At 36.3% G+C, this 21,787-nt stretch overlaps 1 protein-coding gene across 2 annotated transcripts in view; it reads left to right on the top strand.

The window, feature by feature from the left end:
* Positions 1 to 570: 570 nt before the first annotated feature.
* slc1a9 (solute carrier family 1 member 9) overlaps positions 571 to 21,787 on the top strand; it is a 36,252-nt gene continuing 15,035 nt past the window's right edge. The window contains exons 1-6 of one of the 2 annotated variants that reach the window (XM_028041334.1): positions 571 to 719; positions 14,307 to 14,465; positions 15,179 to 15,331; positions 17,626 to 17,879; positions 19,987 to 20,092; positions 20,179 to 20,305. In XM_028041334.1, coding sequence (XP_027897135.1) covers positions 14,312 to 14,465; positions 15,179 to 15,331; positions 17,626 to 17,879; positions 19,987 to 20,092; positions 20,179 to 20,305 — 794 coding nt within the window. In that variant the 5' untranslated portion in view covers positions 571 to 719; positions 14,307 to 14,311. Of the gene's footprint in view, positions 720 to 14,306; positions 14,466 to 15,178; positions 15,332 to 17,625; positions 17,880 to 19,986; positions 20,093 to 20,178; positions 20,306 to 21,787 lie in introns of those variants that run through there. The other variant, XM_028041335.1, reaches the window with a different exon arrangement.

Genomic DNA, 21,787 nt, shown 5'->3' with positions numbered 1-21,787 from the left:
TCCTGGGTTCGATTCCCGGCCGGGGTCTTTCTGCATGGAGTTTGCATGTTTTCCCTGTGCATGCGTGGGTTCTCTCCGGGTACTCCGGCTTCCTCCCACAGTCCAAAAACATGACTGTTAGGTTAATTGGTCTATCTAAATTCTCCCTAGGGGTGTGTGTTGTGTGTGAATGGTTGTTTGTCCTGTATGTCTCTGTGTTGCCCTGCGACAGACTGGCGACCTGTCCAGGGTGAACCCCGCCTCCCGCCTGGAACGTAGCTGGAGATGGGCACCAGCAACCCTCCCGACCCCATTAGGGACAAGGGTGAACAGAAAATGGATGGATGGATGGATGGATGAATATGTTTAAGTTGGAGCTCCTTTCTCTTTTTTTAGTGCATTCTGTGTCTTTTCTTTGTATTTGTAAACAAAACATTTTTTTCAACTTTTAAAAATACCTCTATTACGACTCTACTGGCAAGACGTGATCGTCGCCTCCTCTCTGTAGCTCAGATTATTTGTAAAATGAGGAAAAAGAAAAGAAAAAAAGAAGTGAGTCGACAAACGGAGCGGAAAGGAGGGAGGGGAGCCACAAGCTGTCGTATTAATCTGCACATTTTCTCAGATGACGCAAAGACTGTGGCTTTGCCTCCTGTCGCCTCTTCATCGGCACATCGCTGCGCTCTGCGTCGCTCCCGATGCCTCGCTCCAGTCGGATGGGAGACACTAACGCACCACAGGTAAGCCTGCTCACCTTTTCCCTGACTCATAAATTCAAAAACAACTTTATTAATCATGTCCTCCATGCTTCTACACTGCAAAAACACAAAATCTCACCAAGTATTTTTGTCTAGTGTCAACTGCAAATATTTTAGTACACTTGAAATATGACAAAATTAACTTACAGGTAATGTTTCAGCAAGAAATATGAACTCCTTAATATTGATTATTTTTTGGTTAATATTTTTAAAATAAGCTTCTGTATTTTGCTGAAAATTTACTTCTAAGTTAGTTTTGTCTTATTTCAAGCATACTAAGATATTAGCAGTAAAAATTAGACAAATAGTTGGTAACATTTGGAGTTTTTGCAGTGTAAGCCCTGTAAAATGTACCAACAAATGAGGTTTATACTGCAAAACACACAATATTACTAAGTATTCAAGTGCAAATATCTTAAGACACTTTAAATAAGACAAAACCAAATTACAAGCAAAATATAGGACCTGGTCTTGAGTAAATTATGTATTAATACTGATTAACACTCACTGAAGTTCCACTGGAACAAACTCAGAAAAGTGAAAGTTTTATTTCTAGAAAATTTATAAGATTCATTTTTATATGTCTTTTTTTTTACTTTTGGAGGTCATATATTTCAAAGAAAATTTCTGAGCTTAATCTCAAAATTTTTGACTTTTTAGGTTAAAAAAATTCCTCCTTTTTTATTTTTATCCACAATAATAATAATATGGTGTCTATAAAAGTAACTTACAAGTAACTTTTCAGCTTTATATTGGAGTTTGTTTTAAGTCAATAATTCCTTTATATTGATTTTAAAAAGTATTTATTCCATTGGCAGGTTACTGAACGTATAACACATTTTTCTCATGTTATAAGTGAATCTTCCAGTGAAACTAATATTCTTTTTTTATCAATATAAAGGAATACTTGATTTAAAATGAGCTGCTATATCTTGTTACTTGCTTTGTCTTTCTTCAAACTTAACAAAGATATTTAGACTAGAAACTAGACCAAAAATATTTAGTAATATTTTGTGTTTTTGCAGTGTATAGAGGAATAATGAAGAAGAATTTACTTTACGGAGGCAATAAGCTGTGTGAAATTCAGTTTTGTTGGATTGGGAAGAGCAGATCAAAGTGATAAAAATGGGGGAAATGAGGGAGTTTATTAATAGCAGGGCTTTACGGGGTGAAGAGAGCAGATGTGATAGACAGTCTGTGCTTAAGGAGTTCAAACAACAGATTAATACACTGCGATTATCATCCGGCCGAGGGCATGAGAGTGTGTGTTGGTGTGTATCTGACATGTGTCCACTGAACACAATCATGCACATGCGTGGATTTTATCTCACTCACACACACACACACACACGCCCACACACACACACACACGGCAGCTCCAATCTAAAATCTGAACAAAATCCTGGAGGTACCTGAAGCCTAAATGATTCAGGTCTTCAACATAAAACACTTAAAAACACATAAATAAATAAACTATTTTACGGATTTCTGGTTCCACAAAGTAAAAACCTTGCACACACGGAAGAATATCAACTACTATCTTTTTTTTTTTTATTTCTATTGTCGGATTACTTCAATCCAAAATAGGAAATAATTCCTTAATATATTGATGAAAACGTAATAGCTCCACTGACAGATTATTTCACTTATAAAAAGTACTTTTTCACTAATATTAAGGAATTATTTAAGCACAAGAACCTGCCCCCATCTACCCGCAAAAAGGAGGGCAAAAAGCTGCTCGCCAATGATGATTAGCAATGGTTTTAGCTGCTAAGTTGTCAATTTAACGAGCTAAATCTTAATAGTATGTCTGCTATGTAAAAAAAAAAAAAAAAAAAAAAGGCGCCATGCTTTGCTACTAATTGTTGACACTGTGACAACTAAATAAAAAGGTCAGGAAAAGTTTTAACTAAGAAAAAAATATTGAGGGAAATGGAAGTAGCTCAGTTATGCTAGCTTGACTTTGACAACATCAGCATGTAGGTGTGCTGTGGAATTTGGTGTTTTGGTTCAGATGAAATATTAAAAAAGACAAACTGCACACAAACAGATCAGTAGATTGTGTTTAAATTAGCTAATCAAACACCACAGTATTACATTAGCTAATAGCAGCGGTAGCTAATCCACCACAGTGATCACTTATTAATAATCACAAAATAAACATCAAGCCTAAAAAGATAAATCCATAACAGACTGAATGTTCTGTTCTTTGTGTGGGAAATGTTTTTATGGTGCTGAGTCCTAAAAAAAATATAGTGGCTTTGTTGTCGGTTGTTATGGCAACGAGTCTGAATGTAATGTAGCCGACACGGAGAGCTAGGAAAAAGGTGGTTTTGAGTTGTTCCTCAACAGTTTATCTGCGCTACTTTTCCCTTTGCTGTGCTGCACTAAACTAATCATACCAACATCTCCAGGTTTCATTTTGTTAATGGCGTTGTTCCACCGTGGCAGCGCGGCTACAGACAGCAAGTGAAAGAATCGTCTTTTCGTGTTTCAGTGTTGTGCGCAAAACCTCCAGATGAAAACAATAACATGCTGGGACTCCATATCTTACTGAAAGGTTACTTTCAAGTTAGTTTAGTCTTATTCCTACTATTCACATTAAAACTAGACCAAAAATGCGTGTTAAGATTTTGTTTTTGCAGTGTATCAGTAAATATTTATAACGCTGATTAAATAGATTTGTCAAGAATTGGTGGTGAAAGGCGGTGAGGGAAATGCAGCAGACCCAGATGAGATGAAATGATGGTATTTAATGATGAACAATCCACAAAAAAACAGTCCAAAAGGCCAGGCAGCACTGCTGAGTGGGAGACCGGGGCTCAACACAGGTAGCGACTCGCTACACGAATGGACAAGAATGCACTGACAAGGACCCGACAGAGACGCAGAGACACAGGTGACATTAAATATACAGGAGGTCATCAGGGAACGAGACACACCTGGGAACAATCAAGGGGAAGCCAGGACAACATGGAGACTCCGAGACGCAGAAAACTCAAATCCTGACAAGATTAGCTCTTTTTAAGCAGAAAAAGTGAAAAATAATCCAACAGGCAACCAAAAGAGATTACAATGAATTTATCAGAAAATCTTCTATAAGTAAGATCTTATTGGTCAGTTAAAGACAACATTTGCACTTTGAAGCAAATATTTCCTGCAAAGCATAGGGCTGAATAAATGGTTCATATGAACTCAGTCATAGACTGTCGCTGTCATTCAGGTCAGGCTCAAATGGGCCTGCACTTGTTTTAACCCTTTATGGGGTAAATTAGAGCCACCTGTTCCTGTGCACATTTTATTTGGGATTATTCAAAATGGATTCATATCAAATTGAGCAAATTTCCCTTCAGTAACACCCAGCAACCAAGGTTGTTATTGTTAACTAAAACTATTTATTAGCCTTTTAAACTGATGTGTGAACACAAGCAGTTTATGTCAGTTTGTCAACAAACTACGGCACTCCATACTCTGCTCGTCCACAAAATGGCGGCGGCAAAAGTTGGAGGAAAACGCCAGAATCGGTCGGTTATTGAAGACTCAATACCCAATCAATGTAAACATAATCATAATACAATACTTTGTGAATTCTGCACCTAAAATTTAACCAATGTATGGAAAAACTAAAACTACTACCCTAACTAATACAAACTGAACAATATTTAACTCATAATAACTAATAAAAAGTAGCTAACAAGCTCTAAAAACTAATTTAAACAAACTGAATTAGACAAACAAAAAGTCACAACAAAATAATACACAACACTACAAAAACACTAAATCTTACCAAATATTTTTAGTGTAGTTTCTAGTACAAATATCTCAGTACATTTGAAATAAGACAAAACCAACTTACATGTAACTTTTCAGTACAATATATTGGCGTGTTTTAAGTAAATAATTCCTCAATATTGATTAAAAAACAGTAATATTTCCATTGGCTGATTATTTCACTAATAAGCCAATTTTCTGATATTGTAACTGAAATAATCTGCCAGTGGCACCAGAACTGGGTTGCTAGGTGATAGGTTGGGTTGCTAGGTGATAGGCTGGGTTGCTAGGTAACGGCGCCAGTGGAATGTTTACTTTTTCACCAATATTAAGGAATTATTTACTTAAAACAAACTCATATATCTCACTTGTAAGTTAGTTTTGTCTCATTTCAACTGTACTAAGACATTTGAAACAGAAATTGGACCAAAAATACTTGCTAAGATTTTGTGTTTTTGCTGTGCTATAATGAAAACCCCAGAACTATTCAATCCCTGGTTGGACCGGAGCCGCCGCTGTCTGTTTAATTTCTTACTAAACTTGAAGTAAGTCAAAACTAATTTACCAAACTAAGTCATCAGCAAGATATAGGAGTTTGTTTTAAGTCAATAATTTCTTAAAATTGGTGGAAAAGTACTAGTTCCACTGGCAGATTATTTCACTTATAACAAGACATTTTCCTCACAATATTAGTGGGGAAAATATTGATGAAAAACCATCTATATTAAGTTCCTTGTAAGTTAGTTTTGTCTTATTTCAAGTGTACTACGATATTTGCATTAGGAACTGGACCATTCTTGGTCAAATTTAGTGATTTTACAGTGTATAAAAATAGAAAACATGAAAAAATAAAGTGCTTTATAAATTGATGAGGCACAATTTTATAATATTAATAAAAAACATTCTAGTTTTAGTGGAAGATTTTTTGACTTATGGGAAAAATATCCCATGAAATCTGCCAGTGGAACTAGTACTCTTTTAAAATCAATATTAAGGAATTATTGACTTAAAACAAGGTCAAATATCATGATGAAAAGTTACATGAAAGTTAGTTTTGTCTTTTTTTTAATTACAAATTTATATTGGATAGAAACTAAACCAAAGAAATGTAGTAAGATTTTGTGTTTTTGCAGTGTTTAAGATAAATCCTAAATTTCCATCATCATACTTGTTAAGCATATCTGGATGATTTATTTCCTAATTTTCACGTTTAAACTGACAGAAACAAATTGTCCTTCAGTCTTGTTTGACTTGCAGAGCGTCGCTGCAGCCGCCGTCCTCCTCTCGCTCTGTTAAACGGGTTTTGGCAGCGGGGCGGGGCGGGGGATTACCTCTCGATCCTTTTCGATCCAAAGCTCACACCAAACAATCAACCGCTGGAAAATAATCCTCTGAGACGCACAGACACTCGAACACGCCCGTAGCTGGGGATGAACGCAGATGTCTCGGCAATCATTTACACAGAATCTGCACTTCAAGGCACCTCGTTTTGTAACTGTAATTTATCAAAACTTTGAGCTTTGTCTCAGTTTTTGTGGTTAAACCAGCCGCGTTTCAGAAGGTGTTAAAAGAGGGATAACAGCACAAGAGATTAGTTTGAATAAAATCAGTTATCAAGGGATAAATTCAGAGGTTTAGAAGCAAGCTGATCCTGTATATTTCTCAGATTAAGATTTATTACAGATCAATCAAGGATTATCCCAGAAACAAACCCTCTGAGCTTATAATTGACACAGTAAAGAATAAATGTACAATTATGCTAAAAGACTTCAAACAAAATAATTACTAATGAAACAAAACTAAATACATTTCTGCTCTTAAAATTTACTAATTCACTGCAAAAACACACATATTAATTATAACCCAGATTAAGGCCCATCTTTAAACTCTTGTTAAACTTAATAATATTGTGTTTCTTCCCTTTTCTGTTCTAAAAACTCCCCTTCTTTGTGTTAGTGTGGTATATTCTTTGTTTTGATCTATTTCTGGATCCTTTGACTTCAAATACTGCAAAAACTCAAAATCTTACCAAGTATTTTTGGTCTAGTTTCTGGTACAAAAATATTAGTACACTTTAAATAAGACAAAGCTAACTTTCATGTAACTTTTTATTAAGATACTGTATATAAGCTTTTTTTTAAGTCAATAATTCCTTAACACTGATTTTAAAAAAGTACTAGTTCCACTGACAGGTTACTTTACTTTTAACAAGACATTTTCCTATGTAATAAGTGAAATAATCTGCCAGCGGAACTAGAACTGGGTTGCTAGGTAACGGACTGGGCGTAGCTGGTGTTGCTAGGTAACGGTGGCAGTGGAACTCATACTTTTTCATCAATATAAATGAATTATTTACCTTAAACAAGCTTCTATATCTTGCTGAAAACTTACTTGTAAGTTAGTTTTGTATTATTTCAAGTGTACTAAGATAGAAAGTATAACAATAATAGTACGATTTTGTTGTTTACGCCTGTACTGTCTGTTTTATTTTGTTCCTGTATTTATTTATTTTTTCTAAACTAAAGTTATTAGAAAAAAAGACAGGGAGAGAGAACACAAAGACAGGGAACTGAACTGCTCCTTAAATCTTCTTCACCTCTTCAGAATAAAAGCATGAATATAAACGTCTAATTTCTTGAAGAATTCTTAACCAAAACTTCAACACGGATGTCAAATTTTAATCAACTGAGAGTTTACAAAACAGCCGAAAAAATTAGCAATTTAGAGTTTATTTAGTGAGCTAAACTGTTTCAAGGTTAGCTAAAACGCTAAGTGAAACATTAGCTTCGCTATTAGCGCATTAGCAGACGTGAGCCCAGGACTGTTTGTAGATAAAACTAACTCCAGGCTCTTTTTACATTAAAGGTTTCAAATATGTGATCTTTCTATTGAATCAAAAAGTTTTAACATATAAATCAATGTTCAAAGTATTATTTCAGAAGCTTCTCTGAATTTCTGAATGAGTAGGATGATTCGAATAAAGACACTCAGACAAACCGCACCGGGTCCAAAACTTAAAAACCTCCGTACTCTGAATATGAGGTACATCAACATAAAGAGTACTGTGGCAAAACCTAAGAGTTTAATGAGGTGAAAGGTCAAGCCTGAATTATCCCAATTTACAATCTAATGAAGGTGCAAATTTAAAATTCTCTCCTAATTCTTGCCATATCCCCTGTTTTAAAGTAAATTGTATAAAATCTTACAAAAATGTTTCTACGTTGGTTTTCACTACAACCAAAGCGTTTGTGCTGCAGTATTTAAAAAAAATTTTTTTTGGTTGCTGTTTTATCTTCATATGACAGGTTTATTTGTTTACACCCACCAATAAAATGTTTTACACTTTTCTCCTTTTTTCCAGAGCTTTAAATATCAGAAAATATTCCCAAATCTCCTTCAAGGAATCAAATTTTCCCTCCTTCGAAGCGACAAACCTTTTGTTCTCCAGCCTGAGTTATAATACCTGTCATGTTTGGAGAAAATCCAGGATTTACTTTAAGCTGCTTGACCTATCTGAACCCAGCGAATTGAATTTCTGTGTTATTAGGAATCCTAAGATGTAATGCGATATAACAGGCTCGTCGGTTCTGTTCATATAAATTCTGACTTTTCTGGCAAGATTTTAGAGACGTAAGAAGTCGAGCCAAAAGGACGAGCCGATTCCTCGATTATTGTTTTTCCACATTTAGAGGCAGCTTTGTGAGACGGCGTATTAGGGCTGTTTAGATAGAAAACAGGAGCAAATTTCTGCAAAAAATTCTTAAATGTACTAGAAACAATGTGGAAATGTGAAAGGTTAAAATGTTTGACTTTTGAAACTCATTTCTGAGATTAATGTCAAAATTTCTCTTTTAGCTCATTTTTGAATTTTCAAACTAACATATTTTATTGTTTTTCTTTTGTGTGTGTGTGTGTGTGTGTGTGTGTGTGTGTGTGTGTGTGTGTGTGTGTGTGTGTGTGGTTTTAATTTCTGAGATTTAATCTCAAAATTAATTTTTTTAGCAGGAGTTTTGAAATTTTTTTCTGGAAAAATTCAGATTAATCTAAAAAATTTGTTTGTTTTTTTTAAAGCAAATTTTTGATTTTTCAAGAACAGAAATTTCGTTGTTTCTCTAGAAAATTCATAAGATTCATCTAAAAATATATGATTTTATTTTCCCAGCAAATTTTCAACTTTTCAAACACAGAAATTTCCAGAATCTTTCTGAGATTATTCTGCAAATTTCTGATTTTTGTTTCTAGAAAATTTGTAACTTTTACAACACAGAAATTTTAAAAAGAAAATTCTGAAATTAAGCAAAAAAATTTTGGTGGAAATTTACTACTATTTTTAATATATATATATATATAATGGCTCTAATATGCCATTGCAGCTTTGAGAGTTTCTGCAGCAGAAGGAAAATGTTGACATGTTGGCACCTGCCCTGTTTTTGAAACAGTGTCAGATTTATTGTTGCAATTAGAAGGCAACACTGCAAAATTTCATCAAGTATTCTTGGTCTAGTTTCTAGTGCAAATATCTTAGTTTCGCCTTGTTTCAAGTGTGCTAACTGTGAAGTATTTTTTCAGGAAGATACAGGAAGTAGTTTTAAGTCAATAATTCCTTAATAATGATGATAAAGTTCTAGTTGATTTCACTTCTAGCATGGGAAAAATGTTTTGTTGAGTGAAATAATCTGCTAATAGAAATAGTACTATTTACCTAAAGCAAGAGTCCATACCATCTAGAAAAGTTACTTGTAAATTAGTTTTGTTTTATTTCAAGTGTCGTAAGATATTGACATTAGAAACTAGATGATAAATTCTTGGTAATGTTTGGTGTTTTTACAGCCTCGATTCTGGTTTCATCGCCTTTCTACTTTAGTTTTTTTATCCCCCCATCCAAATCCGTCCGGCTCTAACTACCTCGTTCCTAAATGATTTTCCCGATAATGGACCTTTCCGCTTCAGATTGGTGTAAATACGACCATGTGGCCAGCTGACATCACCAAACAGTGTTCATACTAAGAATGATGTAAAGATTGGAAAGAGGATTTGCGATGACTACAACAGAGTTTCCCGCCCTCCCCCCCTGCTTTCTCATAACTCCATTCATCGAGGATTACATCTCTCTCCACTGAAACTTGGCAGGACACTAAAACACACCGTTTCAGTTCAGTACTCGGTCTGGCAGACAATATAGTGGCGCTGAGATGATGAAGGCGTGGAGATGAAACCCTGAAGGAAAACAAAACAGTAGGTGACCTTAGATTACTGCGTCGCTTGTTCGTCATTCGCTAACATGATGGATTGTAAATAATGACAACAAAACACAGCAGATTAATGCTAACGCAGGTTGTAGGTTTTGGGTTTTGTCGTGACGATACATTCAGTTTTTAGATTTGTTTTTACCTGGTTGTGTTTTTTTGGTTTGTGGAAATTAATTATTGCCCAGATTGCCAAACCTAATCGCAGCCGATTCTGTTCCAGGATGACGACACATTCCAGTCCATTTGTGTGTAGGTCAGTCGCAACAAGCAATAAATAAGTTAATTAATTAATCGCATGTTGAATTAAAATTAGCTCAATAATTTTCATTTGCAGGATTTATCGTTTTTCTCTTTTCTCTCTTTTTCTACAAAAATCTGAATGACAAAATTCTTCAGTCTGGTGCTTTGGTCTAATTTATTGAAGGATCATTTTATTTACAGAAACTTTATTATTCATTTTATTTGTTATTTCTGATGTTATGGTACCATCACAAATGTGTGTAAAACTTTGTCAATATTTCACTAATGTTGACCAAAAAAATTTTTTTAATTGCGGTGTTTCCATTAAATAAGAAACACAATTAAAATTACACATGAATAAGTTGTTCATGTCATCAATCATTAAAAAACATGCTGCACCATCATCCTCCAACTACTTCCTGTTGTCTTCTTCTTCGTCGTTTCTGCCAGAGGCAACATCTGGTTGTTGGTCATGTGACATTTGTGATGGGGGGAGAGGGGGGAAAGTGTTTCCAGTGCAGTTTTGCGAAATACACCAATCTCAAAATGGCTGAAATAAAATTAATGTGTTTTCAATAAGCACATTTATTTTCAAAATGACAAGTTGCACATTTATATGGTCAATGGAGAACCATAAGATATCTGTTGTTTTACAGCAAAGCATTCTGGGTACATCATAAACATAATTTGCTACACGGGTGGAGAACGAGAGGAGAGGAATAATTAATCCAGAAAAATTAATTTAGGAGAAGCAAAGTGTGATAGGTGATTTCAAAGTTAGCAAATATGCTAAAGCGCTAAACCTAAAATTAGCTCCTCTATTAGCATATTAGCATTAGCAGAAGTGAGTCAATATTCCCAAGTGATGTAATTTAGTAAATATTCAAACCCAAACAGCACCATCTGTCTGACCATTTAGTCAAAAGATGGTTGGAGAACAATATATCTAATTGATTAATTTTGTTCAAAACATTCTTTTTTTGTCTTTCTACCTTAACCATCAGTTTTGGTTATTATCTAATACTTGCATGGTGGATCATATTCCCGCAGGCTCAGCTTTTTATGTTGACATGACGCAAAGAAATCAAACAGTCGCCCCTTAAATAAATCATTCCTTTGATTCAAATAACTGTCAGAAGAAAGCCTTTATTTTTATTTGGCTGCAGTTTTTCCTTGAAGCCTCACTGTACGTTGTTTGCACAGCAGTATTTACCTCTAATTATCTGCAGATTTCCTGACATGAGAATGCAATCATCCCTCCTAAAACAAAGTGTAGACCAACTATTTTAAACCTTACGTGCCTAAAGCAAAGGTTTAAACAGAAATATGTGGCTCAACTCCAATCTCCCCAGGATACGTTGCCTCTTGTGAGTGGGAATGGAGAAAGATTCCCTTGAATCTGAAGTCAAAATGTCAGGTTTAGTCAAAATGAGCTTCCTTGTACTTTTGAACATCCCAAAACTTCCTGAAGGGGCTACGGATCCTTTCTAGCTTGGTTATTCCAGGGGGATCAGCTGGGGAAAGGAGTATCTTGGTAACTTGCCTTAAATGTGATCTACTTCGCTTCCTTGAACAGGCAAGGATAGGTCTATTATCTATAAAAACGTGTTACTTGATTTTGCACAAAATCATTCTCAGATAATGAGACTTCGGTCTGCTCGGTTCAGAATGAGCTATTTTAGGGTCTCTGTCACTTTAAATCCAAATAAGCTGCTGCTGGTCACGCCCCCCAACTCAACGTTCACACTCGCACATCAAATTGGCTACAGACAGACACGCAGTTATACCACCATACATCTTTGAAAAGCAGAAGTGGAGCCTCCTGCACAACCAACAACAATGTAGCAAGTGGTTTCTGGATGGTAAGTCAAGAACAAAACCCTTGTCTTTTCCAGGTAACCAAACATCCTGGAATTATGATTGGGTTGCTAGGTAAGTGGTTGCTAGGTAACAGTGCAGTGCCCATCGAATGTGACATTACATTTGGGAGGATTATGGAATGGCTCATTTTCCAGACACCAAACAAATACTAACCTAACGGCAGAAAATGACTGGGTGTTTCTTTTAAGCGCCTAGGTTTTTATTTAGAAGCAGTAGACACCAAAATGGAAACATAGATGGGTGCAAAAATTAATTTTGCACAATAGGTTCCCTTTAAATTTACTTTTATTTTGTTGATGAAGAGAAGTCCTTGTTAACTTCAAATTTTGCACAATTTGCACTTCAATTTGGCTCTCAACTGCTTCTAAAAACAACGCAAGCTGTTTTTGGTACAATGGCTGCTGTAGGTGACATACCATCCAGGAACCCATTGCTGCATTCTTGTTGGTTGTGCGGGAGGCTCCACTTCTGCTTTTCAGAGATGTACGGTTGTTGAATTGTGCATCGGTTTGCAGCCATTTTCAAGTGCGAGTGTAAACCTCGAGTTTTCCAGCAGAAGCTTATTTGGATTTAAAGTGACATGACACCCTAAACTAGCTCATTCTGAAACTGAACAAACTAAAGTCTCATTATCTAAGAAATGTAAAAAATTTAATGAATGGGTTTTGCACAAACCTTTCCTAACATGTCCAAGGAAGCATATAAGGTCACCTTTAAGCCTCGTCCTTGATGTAGGCAGGGTGCCTGCCTAGCTCAGGTTAAAACTCTGAGCTGGTTTCACAGCCTGAGAATTGAAAGATCTTAATTAATTTGAGCATCAGAGTTCCAATATATGAGCATTTATGTGTTTGAATAGATAAAATAACAGAAAAGTATCTTTATCTTCTATGTCTGTGACACCGCATGAAATAAATGGGACACGTCTCCACTGATGTTACAGGCAGAAAACATGGCCGCCTCACATTTACCAGTAAGTCACTTATAAGAGGAGTCGGCATCTGGATACAGTTTGTGGTGAGCAATAGCTGCCAAATTTGCCAACATAAGTCACAAAGAGTTGAGATCTGGATACAATAACTCCACATAAAACATTATACAGACCACTTTAAGCCATATTTATTGAAACAACTCTTTTGTTTCTTTATAATCTTGTATATCTTACATATAAAATGCTAAATTCCTCGTTTTTCTCAATGCAGAAGCAGCAAAGACTTTAATGTTTTATATTGGCTCCCACAGTGTCTGTGATTTAGATTCCATGTTGGAACATAATAAAGTTCTCACACAGCAGGTGAGGATGCCGTTGACGTGTAAACTGCATGCTAAGTATTGTGAACTGTCATTATGAATTATTTCATCCTCAAAGCATTTTGATTGCCAGAAATAGATTCAAAGTTGTTTAGTCGAGTGGGTCCAGGCCCAGAAATACTTTAAGTATGACAGATAAGTCAGGCTCACTCATCTCAACACCATGAGCTAAAAGCAGTTACCCTAAAGTACTCTTCTGGTAGATACCCAACATTTACCCTGTGGTACCCTGCAGATACAAGGCAGTAAAGTTTTAGCTCGAACAGAAGGTTCTTGTTCTTTAAATACTCTGTATACACAATGGAGATACTGCATAGGTTTTCAGTAGTAAAGTGGAACGTTATTGATATAGCATCTTTCAAGACAAAGGTCACAACGTGAATAAAAGAAAAACGAAAAAAGTTAAACACACAAATTACATACAGAAGATTAAGCAAAAGCAACGCATAAAACATGGATTTTTACTTGAATTTTCAAAAAAGTAATTTAATTTAAGTTTATTTGATAGGTACAGACACAAATCAATATAGGCAAACTGAACACAACAGTAGTCCCATGTTTGCATCAAAGTACCGATAGCACAAGCTAATTTGCAAGGGAGTTGCTGTGTAAAAGTCACATTTTGCATGTTTTTGTAAGTTTTTTTTAAGCCAAAGTGCTTTAACACACTGACGTTTTTTGGTAATAAGTTAATACTTTTCGGTGTCTGTGAATTGAAACCTTTCAAAAACCTCCAGAATGTAATGTCACAATTCAGCAGGCACAGTGCCGTCACCTAGCAACGCCAGCAGAATTCCGCCCGTCACCTAGCAACGCCAGCAGAATTCCGCCCGTCACCTAGCAACCTAAGTGGAGCTCCAGCTTGTAAAGGCAGCCATTTTCCTGTGCGAAGGCAAAAGGGGTACGGGAAGAAGTGTGCTTATTTTAATTTAAATTGATAAGATGCCCTAAAACATCTCATTCTGAAATGATCAGACTAAAATCTCATTATCTAAGAATAATTTTAAATAAAATTAATACGGTTTTTAGCATTATTTGACAAGCTAATGCTACTTACTATAAGATTGAAGTGTGAGGATCTTTGTTAAAAGTAAACCCAACTCTCTCAATCTCTCCACAGGCAGGATGACAAACCAGCCGACAACCAACCAGTCCAACACAAAAAAGGACAAGGAGAAAGAGGAAACCGCTAGAGATGACAACACGGACCTTGCATATAAAGACGCCGGCCACTGCAGCCGTAGCACCCACAACCTGCTGCTGGGACTCACTGTTCTTGGTATGAACCCACTTTAAAGCTCAGGCTACTTCACTGTGTTATTGTGGAAACAACAAGTTTCAGCTTTTACTTCCCAAACCGCCTGCTGAGTGGCTAGTTTGTTGTCTTTTCCTTTAAATCATGTTTTGCAGCAAATCTTGCTTAACGCAAATCAAGATGTACAAACCCCACGATCATTTTCCCACAAGATTTGTGTCGGCTTGTTGTTGTCTTTAGTCTGCTTTTGTAAACACTTAGCTATGTTTCGCCATAGCTGCATTCTTGTAGGAAAAAAAGGTCCATGCAGAGCTTGAGAAGTGTGTTATTTTTTGTCTGTAATTTGTCACCAAGATTTAAACTCAGATATGAAGTCGTTTACATTACGGTAGATGGCTCTCATTAGTCAGAGTTCTCTTACATCTCAGATGTAAAACAACTGGCCGGTGACTCCACTCAGAGCCTGTAAACTACATGGAAAATCTTGTTTTTTTTCTACTTCTTCAGCTAAACAGGTGTTGAAATGTTTTTAATTCCTAATTTTTGACTCGGTTGAACATGTGAACAAACATAACTTTCTCTAAGGACTTCTGTTGAAAACTAAATGGTGTATTCAATCACAAAAACCTATTTTTAGAAACTTTCAACATTCATATTAGTCCCACTTCTGGAAAACTTTAACTACTTCTTGCTTTCAAACAACAGAAAATGACTAAGGAGTGTTTATGATTCCTCAGGTGTTGTCATGGGAGCGGTGTTTGGGATGCTGCTGCGCTACATGAAGGTGAAAGATATGGCCGCCCTCACCATGGTCTCCTTTCCTGGAGAAATCCTCATGAGGATGCTGAAGATGCTCATCCTGCCTCTAATCATCTCCAGCCTTATCACAGGTCAGCTAAATCTACTAAAGCAAAAAAATTGGCTTCAATTAGGCTATTTGAACTTTAGAGGTTGATATATTCTTACAGTAAAATGATTAAAATGTTCTTATGACGTAAACCAACCAAACAAAAAATAACATCAGACACAGATAACATGTTATTTATCTAAAACAAATTCATTTTCAAGGCAAAGAAATCTATTAGAGAACCCATCTGACAAAATTTCATCAAATTTTATTCAACTGAAAGTTTACAAAACAGCGTATCAAATTAGCACAATTCATCTAGAGGAAGCTGATCATGCTAAGTGTTTTCAAAGTTAGCAAAAACGCTAACACACCAAGCAAAAACATAGCTCTTGTACATTAGCAGATTAGCTAAAGTGTGCTAAACGCTAAGGTGCTAAACAAGACACTAGCTATGCTGTTAGTACATTAGTGAATATATATACCAGTGAAGCAAAAAGAAGAGGCTTTAGTCTGCTTTTGTAAACAGTCTGGTATATTTCTTCACTTCTTTTCCCAAGTATACTTTTTCACGTGTCTGTGCTTCTGTTGATAAAATAAAACACACCCCACGCACATTTCTATAAATACCTTCACCACACCCAGAGTGAATAATGGAAGTGTTTACCTTGCTAGCAGAGCTTGTAATCCCTTTACTCGGCGACTGGAGGGAAACTCTGGGGATGAATCAGGATGTTTCCGTCATAGTAAACTTTAGTCACAGAGGTGCAGTTTTAGAATTGCATTATATGCTGAATTAAAGTGTTCAATACAACCAGGCATTACAGTGGCTAATGCTAGTTAGCATACATGTTTCACAGGTGAGATAAAGTGGTAGCCATATGCTTTAAATCTTTATAATTTCTATAAAATGTAACATTTTTGACACAGATAGGGATAAATCTTTGCCCTACTTCTTGTTTTTTTAACAAAGTAGGACAATTGTTTCATAAACGCTGACTTTAGGGTTAGCTTGGGTTTTCCATGTTACATCACTACCATAAGCTTCAGGGTGGAGATAACGTGAGATTGCATTTACTGCTTGGTGGGTGACCAGAACTGAGCTCGTATTCAGGCTCATTTGCCTAATTAGGTTCTTAAGAAACCAAGTTTCTTAAAATTAAATGTACCATAGCAAAACAGCTAATTAGCAACAGATGCTAGCAAGGTTAAAAGGCTTAAAATTAACCTTTTGTAATGAGAGCACGGTTAAAAAACCAATAAACTCTTTGAAACCTTAGAGGAAAAAGTGTTTGTTTACTTTTTAGGTTACAAAATATTTCAAGTGGTAGAAATTTCCCCTAAAACAATCCAACCATGGCTAAGTAATTTATTTGTCCTGGAATATTTGAGTCATGTTTTAGAGACATGGTACCATTTTCAAAGTCTTCTTGAGTAGTTATTTAGCAATGCTTTTAAACACGTCCAAGTATCTGTTGGTGCAACAACTGGAAACTTACAACCAATGATTGATGGACAGTTGAGGCAGAGCTAAAAGTTTCATTTGGTCCCTTGTTTGGTCAGATTAGCCGTTTACTCTCTCAACACACCTTTGGGATTCCCTCAGCACCTTCTTCAGGCTTCACAGAGTTTACCATGTGGAGTGGCTAAAATCTGACGCCACTCTATTTTTGTTTACATTTCATGAAGAAGGAAGTGGCCGTCTGCGTCTTCTTCAGAGGTCTCTGTGTCATTTCCTTCAGTGGTTCTTGGTGCAGCGCCCCCATAGGCGAGGAGGGGAACAGTTGGCGCTGAAAAAACAATATCTTTAAGTATTTTTGGTCTAGTTTCTAAAACAAATCTCTTAGTACACTTGAAATAAGACAAAACTACCTTAAAAGTTAATAATTCCTTAATATTGATGAAAAACTATTTTCGCTGGAAGATAATTTCACTTATAACAAAACATTTTCCCCATAAGAGAAATAATGTCAGTGAAACTAAAACGTTGTCATCAATATTGAGGAATTATTTACTTTAAAAAAAACTCTTATTTCCTACTGATGAGTTACTTGTAAATTAGTTTTGTCTTATTACAATTGTACTAAGAGATTTATTTTAGAAACTAGACCAAAAATGCTTGGTAAGATTTTGTGTATTTGCAGTGTGCTCAGGTTTGGATCATTTGGCTCAGTTCAGTGTAAAATAAATCCACAACTGAAAATGAAACAAATGTTCCAATTTTGGTCCCCTATCAGGTGTGAAAACACCTTTAGATAGGAGCTTTTTTAAAAATAAAACCAGATAAAATGAAGAGTTATCTTCAATCATTTTAAATCCACTGGCTGTGACCTCCAGGTCTCGCCGGTCTTGACGCTCGCTCCAGTGGAAGGATGGGAAGCAGAGCCATGGTGTACTACATGTCCACCACTGTAATCGCCGCCATCCTGGGAGTCATCCTGGTTCTGGGAATCCACCCGGGAAACCCCAAACTGCGGGGCAGCGCCACGTCCACATCCACAAAAAACCAGGAGGTCAGCAGCCTGGACGCCTTCCTGGACCTGATCAGAAACCTCTTTCCTGAGAACCTGGTGCAGGCCTGCTTCCAACAGGTACCCCTGTTAAAACATGTTTGTTTTCATTCAGTGGGTAGAAAATTCAGAAATCTTACTCAGATAAGAGTAGCAATATTTCATAATAAAATTACTCAAGTAAAAGTAAAAAGTACAGCACAGTAAAAACATTCCTAAAAGTACTTTTATTTTAAGGTTACTCAAGTAAATGTAATTGAGTAAATGTAACTAGTTACTACTAAACTCTGATGACGAGGCAATGAGAAAAAGTGCGGCTTGATTGCAAAAATAGACTATATTCTTTAAGGTTGCAGAGCTGCTTCTGAATAAACTATAAAACTTTTTTAGACTAAAATAAAGACTTTAAATAGGCCATGATTTCCAGCACAATATTTGGAGAAAACAACAGAAAAACACCCTCCACCATCTGTCAAGCACGGTAGTGGAGGGGTGGTCCTTTGGTCGGGACGTGGGAGTATTCTAGAGTCAAATGTGAGTTTGGTGCAAACTGGGTCATCAACAGAGCAAAGTCCAGACCTCAAGCTGATTTAAATCTGTGGAGTGACCTTATGAGAGGCAAACCTCAATGAACTGAAGCATAAGCTTCGACTTGCAAGCATAAGCGATGCAAGTCGTGTTCTCTCTTTTTTTATAAACCGTAGTAGTTTTCTCTTTTAAAATGCGCTCTGCCACATCTGCACTTACCTCAGTGAGGAATCTGCTGGCGAAAGCTGCCAAATCAAACCTCCTTATTCTGTTTTTTTTCCCATGGTAATCCATCCGTCGTCTTTCATTTCTCCCCCAAATACCGCTCCTTACATTTCTGTTTTACTGCTCCTTTTGTGTGTAAGCATCAGGGATTCATTAGTCATAAAAAGGCTGAATGTCTAAGTGGGAAGAAATCTTCTTTCCCCTTTCAGCCTTTTTGACTCTTTTATGTCTCTTTGTTGTCTTTTATGTTAGAAGCTCTTGTTCTCCATTTGCCTTCTCTTTAAAGGTGACCTATTATGCTTCCTTGAACACGTTCGGATTGGTCTATGTTCATTACTTTTCTTTTTGCATACAGCCATTCTTAGATAATGAGATTTTATTCAGTTTAGTTTTAGGGCTTCTTGTCATTTTAAACATGAAAATGGCTGCAAACAGATGGGCTATTATTCAACTGTACATCTTTGAAAAGCAGAAGTGGAGCCTCCTGCACAACCAAAAAGAATGCAGCAAGTGGTTTCCATGGCTACATTCACACTTGCAGCCTGAAGTGACACAAATCCACCTTTATGCGATCTTTAACTCACCTTTCCATGACAGTCTGAACAACACAGATCAGATTTTTACAAATGCGACCCAGAACGTAGCCTAGAGTCAACAACAACAACACCAAAAAACCTGGTCTTTTCCAGCAGGCATTATGCAGCGCACACAACGGTAAAATCAGCTGAACAAACATGCTGGAGCTCCGCTGGGGTTGCTAGGTAACAGGGCGGCGTTCTGCTGGGGTTGCTAGGTAACAGGGCGGCATGCCGCTGGGGTTGCTAGGTAACAGGGCGGCATTCTGCTGGGGTTGCTAGGTGAAGCTCAGTTCCTGCTGATTTGTGACAGTACAAAAAACTTAATCTTATCAAATATTTTTGGTTTCCAGTGCAAATATCTTAGTGCAGTAGAAAGAAGACAAAACTAACTTACAAGTAACTTTTCAGCAAGATATGAGAGGTTGTTAAAATGAATAATTCCTTACTATTGATAAAAAATATTACTTATTCCATTGGCAGATTATTTTACTTATAACAAGAATTTTTTCCATGTTATAAGTGAAGTAATCTGCCAATGGAAAAAGTACCTTTTTGAATTACTGACTCATATTTCTTGTTGAAAAGTTACTTGTTAATTAGTTTTGTCTCATTTCAAGTATACTAAGATATTTGCACTAGAAGCTAGACCAAAATACTTTTTGCAGAGTATATTCAGAAGATTTTTGAAAATGGTAATTGCCCAGACACCAAAAATCATTAAATGATTGCCAAAATGCCAAAATGGAAGCACAAAAATTTGCAAAACGTAAATTTTGCATAAAAATGTAAAGTTAAAGTTAATTCTTCAGCTGCTGAGATGTTAAGAAACCTTTTGTGAGTCTGAAATCCTCGTGTAGGTGCAGACGGTGTTGAAACAAGTGACGGTCACGGCACCGAACCAAACCGAGCCGGTGGTGGTGAACAGGAAAAAACTGGAATACAAATGGGGCATGAATGTTCTTGGTGAGTTCATAGCTAACTCACCAGTCTGCGTGCGTCTGCTCGTGTTTGTTTTGGCAGTAAACTAACTCCTCTGTTTGCTCTTCAAGGCTTGATCGGCTTCTTCATCACCTTTGGGATCTGCATGGGCAGGATGGGCGAGCGTGGGAGAATCATGTGCGACTTCTTCAACATCCTGAATGAAATCATCATGACGATGGTTTCCATGATCATGTGGTCAGTATCTGCTTGCAGACACGTGTCTCTGGTTTTGCTCTCGAACGCCGACGGCGGCATTGCTCTGATGTTGGGAAGATGCCACACAGAAGGTCAGCGGCTGGCGGTGACTAATGTTTACAGGAGACAAATTGTGGGAACATAAAGACTGAAAAGGAAAGGAAGTTGGAGAGATTATGTTCACTGCAAAACACAAAATCCTACCAAGTAACTACTAACTTATAAGTAACTTTTCAACTTGTTTTACGTCGGTAATTCCTTAATATTGGTTAAAAAGTATAATTCCACTGGCAGATTATTTAACTTATAACATGGAAAAATGTCTTGCTATATGTGAATTAATCTGCCAGTGAAACAAGAACATTTTTATCAATATTAATGAATTGTTGAGTTAAAACAAAGAAATTATTGAGTTAAAACAAACAAATTATTGAGTTAAAACAAACAAATTATTGAGTTAAAACAAACAAATTATTGAGTTAAAACAAGCCTCCATATCTTGCTAAAAAGTTACTTGTAAGCAAAAGTGGGTAAAAATGTCACAGTAGCAAAACTTAGACATTTTTACTCAAGTAAAAGTAAAAGGTAACCAACCAAGAAATTATTCAATAAGAGTAAAAAAGTATTTGGTAAAAAGTCTATTCAAGTCCTGAGTTATTGATCAAAACATCAGTTATTTAAAATTAAAAAATTACATCGTCTGACAAACCAAAATGCAAAGCTATGTGAGATTTTTGGTATTTTAAAGATCAAAACAAAAATAATTCATATAATTGGCATAATTCAAAAAAGTTTTCCAATCAATTTTCTTTAACAGAAGCTGGTTTTAACAGAAACTCCAGGTGTGTGTCTGTCTGGTGAATTTCTGGTTAAAACATTTTTGTTTTTCATTCAGTGGATAGAAAATACAGAAACTTTACTCAAGTAAGAGTAAAAATACTTTATGATAAAGTTATTCAAGTAAAAGTAAGAAGTACAGTTTAGTAAAAATAATCCTAAAAATAAACTTACTAGAAGGCTGACTTTGTAACTGTCTTTATGTGACTTTGAAGGTTCAGGTCAGAGGTCATCACGACACCCAGATTTCAGGCTTGATCACAAGTTTGTAGCTGTAATATTTAGTCTAAAGTAGATTTCTCTCTTTTAGATCCAAAGATTATAACTTCAGTTTTAAGCAATAATTTACCTAAAAGAAGCTTTTATATGGTGCTGAAAAGTAACTTGAAAATTAATTTAGTCTCATTTCAAGAGTATTAAGATATTTGCGGTAGAAACGAAACAGAAATGCTTGGTAAGATTTTGTGTTTTTGCAGCAGAGCGTGTTGGTGAGGGACACGGACAGATGGAAGGAGTTAGGGTCTGGAGTCTGTGGTATGCTGGGGAGTAGCAGGAGCCATGTAGCGGACTCCCTGGGGAACCGGGGTGGAGAATCTCCAAAATGAAATGGATCCACAAGCGGGCAGAGGAGCAGCTTGGCGGCGG

Source organism: Xiphophorus couchianus, chromosome 16 (assembly GCF_001444195.1).
Source record: "Xiphophorus couchianus chromosome 16, X_couchianus-1.0, whole genome shotgun sequence".
Classification (NCBI taxonomy): Eukaryota; Metazoa; Chordata; class Actinopteri; order Cyprinodontiformes; family Poeciliidae; genus Xiphophorus; species Xiphophorus couchianus.
Note: the sequence above shows the minus strand (reverse complement) of the source record. Positions and strands in the feature narration are given on the sequence as shown.